The 9,608-nt window shown below is 34.2% G+C and overlaps 1 protein-coding gene across 1 annotated transcript; it reads left to right on the top strand.

Moving 5' to 3' along the window:
• Positions 1–3,880: 3,880 nt before the first annotated feature.
• Positions 3,881–7,659, top strand: CSLC12 (Cellulose-synthase-like C12). The gene is made up of 5 exons (XM_068623973.2): positions 3,881–5,422; positions 5,549–5,857; positions 6,026–6,316; positions 6,431–6,544; positions 6,639–7,659. The coding sequence occupies exons 1-5, from the start codon at positions 4,640–4,642 to the stop codon at positions 7,266–7,268; spliced, it is 2,127 nt and encodes a 708-aa protein (XP_068480074.1). The 5' UTR covers positions 3,881–4,639; the 3' UTR covers positions 7,269–7,659.
• The last annotated feature ends 1,949 nt before the right edge of the window (positions 7,660–9,608 follow it).

Here is a 9,608-nt window from a genome sequence, read left to right as displayed (position 1 = left end):
TTGTTTGAGTTTAGAGTTTTGTTTTTATGTGTTTAGCCATGCTCTCCTACAAAATTCATAATCATTTTTACATGTATATTCAACAAGTGTTCAAATGTTATTTGCGTACGTGTATTTTATCTTTTCTGATGTTTTCTTCTTCAATATAGTTAATTTTTTGTCACCATGATCTGTATGTGAGAATTTTTCTTCTGCAATTGACCCTATTCCTCAATGTATTTCTTTTAAGATATTGTTGTGTTCATCTTTCCTACTTGTCTTTCTTTCTTGTCCTTTGTTTCTATTTCCAAAGAATGCAGATAGAGTCTTTGCCCATCCATGGAAACAAGCAATGATAAATGAGATGTGTGCATTACAAGGCAATGAAGTTGGGAACCTTGTGTCTTTGTCACCGGAGAAGTTTCGTTCTTGGTTGTCAGTGGGTGTTATAACAAAATAATTTTCATTCAATAATTTTTTTTCATTCATTTTATCAGTAATAAAAAATAAATAAATATGAATCATTTTATGATTGATTCAATTTTTATACATGAACTCACTCATAACCTTCATCACAAGACTTAATCCAAAGTTTGTTTAAACAAAACTCTCATAACTAACCCAGAGAAAGACATCTAGGGTAAACAGTCATAGAACTTAAATGAATACATCATGAGATCATCCTCGCATAAACTAACGGATCTATGCACCAATCATAAAAGGAAAAATTCGCAAATTTGATGTAATCCATAACCAAGCCAACCAAAGCAAAAACTTCTAGTACATTCATTACTCTCCCTTTAAAAATTATTTTGTTTTTATGCTTCCAAACCTCTTTACTGTTGCGATCAAAACAACTTCCCAAACCTCATTCACCGAAGCAGGCACGTTGCTCATCCTAAACTGGAAAAAATTTAACAATGAAACGGTGTGAAACACGCCCAACCATGCACAACAATGATTCCACAATAACCAAGCAAATTTACACTCAAATAACAAATGAGTGTTAGTCTCCTCCTCGACCCCATAAAGACTACACATGAAACTTGCAATTGTGATCTCGCGCCTTTCCAAGTTAGTCTCAATGACTAACTTTTTTCCAATACCTCCAAAATGTAACTAAAATAGTATGTAGAACTTTACTCTTAATTTACACATGTTTTCTAGTTATTTCACTATTTACTTAATTTTGTACATATTCATGTGTAAAGATGTTTGTGCGCAACTAAGAATATATTTTAAGAAAGCACTTATTTTCTTCCTCAAATACTTGTAGAATTATATTTGTTTTCACAACATTCACAAAAAGAAAATAATGCGCTAGGTAAGGGTCTCAAAAGATGAATAACTTATGTTAATTTTTTATTTTGGCCAATAATTTATTTACCGTACCCATCTCGATTTTACCTTATCTATTAATTAATGTATGTGAAATGGTTCTAATTATGAAAATAATTTATTGATTGTAATTGCTTCAAGTTTAAAGTTTCCAATTCGCTTTAATAAAACAATTCTAATACATACTGTGATTGGAACAATTAAAAATATTTGTATTTTTTTTATAAAATTTTTCATAGGCTTGTCATTTATTTAAAATGATGTTAATTTCACTCAAAATGATGTTAAAATTACAAAACCAATAAGTACTAAAATAGTTATTTGTGGTTGCATATCTAGCTCCTCTTAAACTTAAAAAAAAAAAAGAGATTGAAAACTTATTAAATTAATGGTTTTCACTAAATAAAAAATAATAATGTTATAATATTCAATTAATTATTTACACAATTCACATCAATCTAGGTCGGTAAAAGATTCGAAAGAATATTTTGATTATTAGAAAATGGAAAAAGATAAAAACAAGATGTCAAAACAGACTTTTCAGTGTAATTTTTTTAAGAGAGATCTTCAATTAAAAAACACAAAGACTTGACTGTTAAATTTTTTTGAAATTAATTTAAAAAAAATCAAAAGAGTTTCAATTTAAATAAAATCAATGCGAACTTTTTTAAAAAAACTAACATTGAAGAAACTTGAGATTTTGAGCATTCTTATCTATAACTGTGATAAAGAAATTATTTATTTATTTATTTATCGTACATATTTTACATTCTATTATACTTTGTAAAGCACAACTTTTTTTTTTTACATTTCATTCGTTTTTTTTTTCTAATTTTAATTTTTGTTATCTTAAATTTAATTTTTTAAATAATATCTTAGTTTTGTAAGTAATACATCAATTTTTTTAAAATAACATAAAAATAAATAAATAACATTAATAAACATGTATTAAAATATATTAAATTTTAAATTAATATGTAAAATAATAATAAATAACCCTAATAGTTAAATTTTAACTCAAGAAAATAAAATAATAATAAAATATGTTTTCTCTAAGATACTATAAAAAAACAAATATTTTAGTTACCTTTACAAACTAACACTCAACTTTTTTAATTTGACAGTAAATTCTTCCTTCTTCCTACTTTCAAGAGTAAATAGTCTGTTCAACACAATACATATTTCTATTTTAGTAAAATAAAAAACTATATTTTTAGTACAATAACATTAATTTTTTTTAATTTAGTTTGAATTTTGTTAACTATAATTGAAAAATATTTAATAATTGTAACATGTATGTATTAAAAGAAATATTAATATTAATATATGATTAAAGAATTTTAAATTTACGAACTAAGAAGTAAAGGGTAAAATCCTCCCTTGAAAGTTAATATTAATTTTTTTTAGTAAACACACTAACCATTCCTAAAGTGCAAACATTTAATTATTTGTTGTATTGAATTGATTATTTATTCTATTTCTTAATTAAAAATACTTATATTTTTAAATAAACAAACATTCTTTTTTTAATGTGTTACTTTCCTTTTTTTATGTTTTTAATAAAGTGAAACTTATTTCTTTTATTTTATTCATAAAAAAATATTCATGAAAACTTTAATTTTTAAATTTATTTTTTTATAATTTGTAATAAATTTTAGTTTATATATATATATTTTAAAAAGTATGATTCTATTAAAAAATACGGTGTCTTTTATTATAATATGGAGATAAGTAATAATTTTCCAAATATATGTTGGTATTAATTTAGACTCTAAAGTATATCTCGTGAAAGCTGGTGGCGTGACTACGGCGCTGACGGATTTAGTTTTTAATTTATACATACAAAAAAAATAAAAATAAAAATGAGATGTGTGTTGGTAAGGAGCGTTTACAACACTAATGATCACAAATACTATACATTTGGTGCTTGGAATTTCCGTTCCAGAGGGAGATTCAGGACTTGGTCATCTGCACACATGAATGGGGACGGGTACCATTTCTCAGCACCCTTTCACGTTCTCCACCACCAACCAGAACCTTAAAACAATTCTCTAAAAGACCTGAAACCATCACTGGAATATAAAAATTCAATATGCTTTTTCAACATTCAAAAACCAACATTAAATTAAACACATTGATTAATTATTAATGATAAAAAATGAAAGCCGAAAATACCTTTTGGCTTTTTGACGTGTTTCTTTGCCCTTGGCCGTCAATAATTCAGCTTCTCTGACCCTTTCTCCACTTCCACACTGGACTGAAAAAAATAATAATAATAGTAATAATAATAATTAAAAAATTTACCGTAAGAGACAAAATTAAATGATTAATCTGGCTTGAGAAGATCCTCACGCGCCAGGACAAGAGAGCGAGGAGAAAATGAAAATGAAAGTGAAAACGAAGCTTTGAATTTGGTGATGCAGGAGGATAACTCTGTAACTTAAAATCTTTACCTACCACTGTAAAATATATTTTCTGAAAGAGATTGCATGACAAGGTTTTAGTTGTGTGGTTGTTGTGAATGTTTATTGAAAATTAAAAGGAGTGGGTGATTTAATGAGGTAAAATAAGGAAGTGTTGGAAAATTTGCGTGTCACGTCACGGTTTTGTTCCACTTTTATCAATTGCGAGATTATAATTCAGGATAATTGCTCTATTCCTATATTTAAAATGGATAAAAGGGAGAACAAAATCTGAGTTTTTTTTAACTGTGAAAAGTAGCATATTTGCGCTGGTTGAAGGCTTTGACGGGGGAAGGTGCTTTTTCTGGGTAATATTTTTGTTGAATTGGCATTTCTTTTTCATTGAAAAAAGAAATATTCCCGGAATCAAATAGAAAAACGTGTTGAGCTGTTAACCTTTCTAATCCCACTTTCCATTTTGAAATTTCCATTTTCCAAAATCTCGCTCCCTCCGTAGTTTTTTTAAGACACCGTTTGTTGCGATTGTTGTTGAGGGGCCTGTTTTGTACTACTCATCCAAACAAGTCACAGTGTGTGTTCTCTCTCTCTCTCTCTGTGTATGTGTTGTATTTCTCTCTCTAAAATATTCACCGTATAAGGTTTCTCCGAATGTCACAATGGCCTAGCGACGCCTCGCTCTGCTTTCTTCTTCCACGCGTCTGTCACCGTTATCATTTCACACTCTCATTTGGGTTTCTGACAATGAGATCAAACTGGTAGTAGTGTTCAACTACTACTCTTTTTCTCCTCCTTTAGATTTCTCATTATTAGAAAAAAAATAGAAAAAGGGGAAAATAGAGAAAGGGGCATTGTTATATTTAACATAAATTAGTTATTAGTTGGTGAGATCAGAGAAGAAAATGGCACCACCGTTGTTCAATTGGGGGGTGAAGGACACTCACAGGGGAACCCCAGTGGTGGTGAAGATGGAGAACCCAAATTGGTCGATGGTGGAACTGGAGGGTCCCGAAGAAGAGGACTTAATGATACAAACTTCTCCTGCGGGGGTTTCACGAGACAAAGGAAAAGGAAGAGGCAAAAACGCGAAGCAACTCACATGGGTTCTTCTCCTCAAAGCACACCGCGCCGCGGGTTGCTTGACCTCCCTCGCGCCGGCATTGTGGGGGCTCGTATCCGCCGTGAAGCGCCGTGTCGCCGCCGGAAAAACCGATGCCGACACCGATGGCGGCAGAGAGCTGGAGAACCCCACCGTGAAGACGCGTTTCTATTCCTGCATCAAGCTCTTTCTGTGGCTTTCCGTTTTTCTCTTGTTTTTCGAGGTTGCTGCGTACTTCAAAGGGTGGCATTTCGGTGCGGCGAGGCTTCAGTTTGAGCATTTTTTGTGGGTACCCGCGTTTGGAGTCAAGGATTTATTCGCTTGGCTCTACGCGGGGTGGGTTTTGGTTCGCGTGGAGTATCTCGCTCCTCCTCTGCAGTTTCTAACCAATGCGTGCATCGTGCTTTTCCTTATTCAGAGTATGGATAGGCTTGTTCTGTGTTTGGGGTGTTTCTGGATCCGGTTCAAGAAGATCAAGCCTGTCCCCAAAGGTGGAGATGCTGTAGATCTTGAATCTGGAGAAAGCAAGAGTTTTTCGTTTTTCCCAATGGTCCTTGTGCAGATCCCCATGTGCAATGAGAAGGAGGTAATGTAGCGTTTGAATGGGAAATTGTGGGAAAATTTATCGTCGTAATTTTTTGTCAGTAAGTTTAATTTAAGATTCGTTGTTTCAATTTAGTTTATGTTTTTTTGTTTGTGTGCTTTTGTTTAGGTTTATCAGCAATCGATTGCTGCGGTGTGTAATTTGGATTGGCCGAAGGGGAAGGTATTGATTCAGGTTTTGGATGATTCCGATGACCCAACGACGCAGTTGCTAATAAAGGAGGAGGTTCAGAAGTGGCAACACGAGGGTGCCAACATTTTGTACCGGCATCGCGTGATTAGAGATGGGTACAAGGCTGGGAATTTGAAATCCGCTATGAATTGTAGCTACGTTAAAGACTATGAGTTTGTTGCAATATTTGATGCAGATTTTCAGCCTACTCCGGATTTTCTCAAAAAAACGGTTCCTCATTTTAAGGTGGGTATTTAATGATTTCTTCAATGTCATTTGTGTTTTTTTTTGTAGTGATGAGTTGTATAATCTCGGTTTAAACCGATATTTGCCTTTAATGTGATTGTCCTGTCGCTAGACGAGCAATGAAACGGTAAATGTGTTTGTTTGACGTGATTGGTGTGGGTGGTGCAGGATAATGATGAATTGGGGCTTGTTCAAGCAAGATGGTCCTTTGTGAACAAGGATGAGAACCTGCTAACGAGGTTGCAGAACATTAACCTGTCTTTTCATTTTGAGGTAGAGCAGCAAGTGAATGGGATTTTCCTTAACTTCTTTGGGTTCAATGGAACTGCTGGAGTGTGGAGGATAAAGGCTTTGGAGGATTCTGGTGGTTGGTTGGAGAGAACTACTGTTGAGGACATGGACATTGCAGTTCGAGCTCATCTTCATGGCTGGAAATTCATTTTCCTCAATGATGTTGAGGTTCGTCAGTTGCCCTCACATTATTTTATTTCAGTTATGTTGGTTCAATAGTTTGTGTTTGCTAATAATTCACTCTCAAACTTATTTCAAGTTGCTTTTTATTAATGTTTGTAGTGCCAATGTGAGCTTCCCGAATCTTATGAAGCTTACAGGAAACAACAGCATAGATGGCATTCTGGGCCAATGCAATTGTTCCGACTTTGTTTGCCTGATGTCATACGGTCCAAGGTATGTATATATATGTGTGTGTGTGTGGTAATACTTTGGAAAATCTGTGTTGTTGTGGTTCTTATGTAGTGTTGTTGCTATTATGTTTTTTCAGATAAGTGTGTGGAAGAAATTCAACATGATATTTCTCTTCTTCCTTCTTAGGAAGCTGATATTACCATTCTATTCATTCACCTTATTTTGTATAATTCTACCTATGACAATGTTTGTCCCGGAGGCCGAGCTTCCTGCGTGGGTGGTGTGTTACATCCCTGCGGCCATGTCCTTTCTCAACATTCTTCCAGCTCCAAAAGCCTTTCCCTTTATTGTCCCTTATCTCCTATTTGAGAACACCATGTCAGTTACCAAGTTCAATGCTATGATCTCAGGTCTGTTCCAGCTAGGTAGTGCATACGAGTGGGTGGTCACTAAGAAATCTGGTCGTTCCTCTGAAGGCGATTTGGTTTCACTGGTTGAGAAAGGACCAAAGCATCAAAGAGGGTCCTCAGCACCTGATCTTGAGGAAATGAAAGAGGAACTTAGAAAGCAGGAGCAGAAGGCCTCTAAGAAGAAGAAAAAGCATAACAGAATATATATGAAGGAGCTTGCTTTGGCCTTTCTACTCCTAACAGCCTCAGCAAGGAGTCTCCTCTCTGCTCAAGGGATCCATTTCTACTTTTTGTTATTCCAGGGAATATCATTCCTGTTGGTTGGTCTTGACTTGATTGGTGAACAGGTGGACTGAAAAAAAAATGAAAAAATTGACACGACTATGACCTTTTACATGCACGAATTATATGGACGGAAAAGCAAAAAGGAGGGAAAACCAGGCCTTATGAAATTACTGAGGACATTTATTTGGGAGCACTGGAGAGTGTGGAGGACCCATAGTGCTGCTTTTTCTTGCTCATGCTCCTCCCTCCAGGCTCGTAAATCACCCAACACGATATAATTGTGTTCTATGGACCAAAAAGGGTTTAATTTGGAAATGGGTGCGGTTGACGCCAATTCCATGTGTAAGTTTAGCCTTGTTTCTTTTGTTATTTGATTCATTTTTGTAATTTTATGTGGATTCTTTTGTAAGAAAAGTTGTTGTTCAAACTTCAAACTTTAAACATCCATTGGGATATTTTTTCTCTTTTTTCTAAAAAAAAAAGTTCATAGCCATTGTCAAGAGCAACAGTATTCTCCTTGTCAATGTTCCAGCCACTTCCTCCACCGCTTGGAATGCGGTAATGCAAATTGAATATTTAAATTTCATTTTTGTCAACTTTCATGATGGTAGAGAGCAAGTGGGTTTTGATTTCTGGGGCCCTTGGAATGTGATGCTCGTAGCAATTGAAGGTGGTCCTCTTCCCTTGCTTTAAAATTTGCTTGTAGGTTGTTATTCTCACCGCTTTTGAACATTGAGCTGGAAAAATTACTAGATGTGCACCACACTGCTTTGATGAAGAGTCTGTCTGTCCAATTTTGTGTATGGTGAGTGCTGCTGCCCACTGCTCTTATCCAAAAGGAGATTGAAATTCAAGATTCCAACTTTTATTACAACTGTGCAGCTACAAAGGGATAATGCCCTTTTCGGCCCGAAACACTGCTCGATAAATCCGAAATAAAACCCGAAGATGTACTTAGAAAAATAGGTGGGTGGTTCAGTAGCGGGGCACGTGGATGCTTCCCTTGATCCATTTTAATAATGCTTAGGTTACTCTTCAATTTGGTTGCTATTGAAGCTTCTTCAAGAATTTGGCTCAATAGAATTCGCTTGTCGTTTATGGTGGCAAGACAACTGTTCAGTCGTGTCTTGTGCGTGAACTCTCGAGACCGAACCAGCTTTTTCCCACCATCATTAATAACCAGTAGTTTGTTTTTTGGGTATAAATCAGTTACCATTGGTTACTTCATAGATGTCTCATAGTTCCTATCTACTTCTTTCACGTCTTTTCTATGCATAAATGTGAATAGTTGCTTAATATGACAAATAGAGAAAAATGTCAGTGCCATCGAAGTTTGATTTACCCTCCAGCTCTGCATGTTCAACATATTTTCTACTAAAACCATTTAGAAAAGTTATCTATAAATGTTTTTAATAGAAAAACTAATGTAAAAACTAAAACTAGTCTAGTTTAAAAACTCTTCTATTTGATTATTCAAAGTCTTTTAACTCAATTATTGCAAGTTAATTGTAAACAAAACCCTTCATAACCACTGGTAGTTACAATTTGATGGCACTTTCAGCTCCTTAACTTTGTCATCGTTCACTCATTCAATGCTTGTTAGAACAATATTTGTTTGTGAAGGTTTTTACTGTTGCGCGCAACTTTGGAATGAAATTTGAAAGCACCTTGTCGAACACGGTGTTTGACATGGGAATTTTGATGGAAAGGGAAGTAGCGGTGGCAAACGGTTTTGTGGGGCTACATCATGTTGGTAGCTTGTGGCGCGTTTGGAGGCCCCACTCTATTCGTACTTAGTTGACAGCATTTTGCCAGCTAAATATCCAAACTTTTCCTCCCACCCAAAGAAAAAAACCAAACTTTTCCTTAATGTCATATATTGTATTTTTTTACAACCTCATTAAGGAATCACTTGTACTTGTTGCATAGAAATAATAAGCATGAACAAGGATTAGTTGTGCTTTTGCTTTTTGCTTCTTAAAACCGGGACTCAGAATTGGACGCTTTTGTTATCCGACAATTTATTTTCGTCGTGTTTGATGCCATTTTACTATTCAGCCTTTTCTTTTACAAACTCGATATACTCATCACACGAAGTCTGATAACAGGATATGCTTTAATTCTATTTTTAATCTTTTTTATATCATAGCTCAGTTTGGTAGACTTTCAAGTTTCTTTTGTATAAAATACAATATTCAAACTACACCTGCTTTCCACTAATATTTGCTACTATTTAATAGATTTTATTGACACGAAACTAAACAGTGTGATGGACATAAAATGAGATACAATGATAACACATTAATGACATGATAGAACTAACATGTTGTTTAAAATATATGTGTGTGCACATTTTAATTAGTTACACTTTTTTATTTTTTGTTATCACCATTATAAATCAAAAAGAATAA

This window comes from Phaseolus vulgaris, chromosome 9 (genome assembly GCF_051622355.1).
Source record: "Phaseolus vulgaris cultivar YP4 chromosome 9, ASM5162235v1, whole genome shotgun sequence".
NCBI lineage: Eukaryota > Viridiplantae > Streptophyta > Magnoliopsida > Fabales > Fabaceae > Phaseolus > Phaseolus vulgaris.
This window is presented reverse-complemented; position numbering and strand designations above follow the sequence as displayed.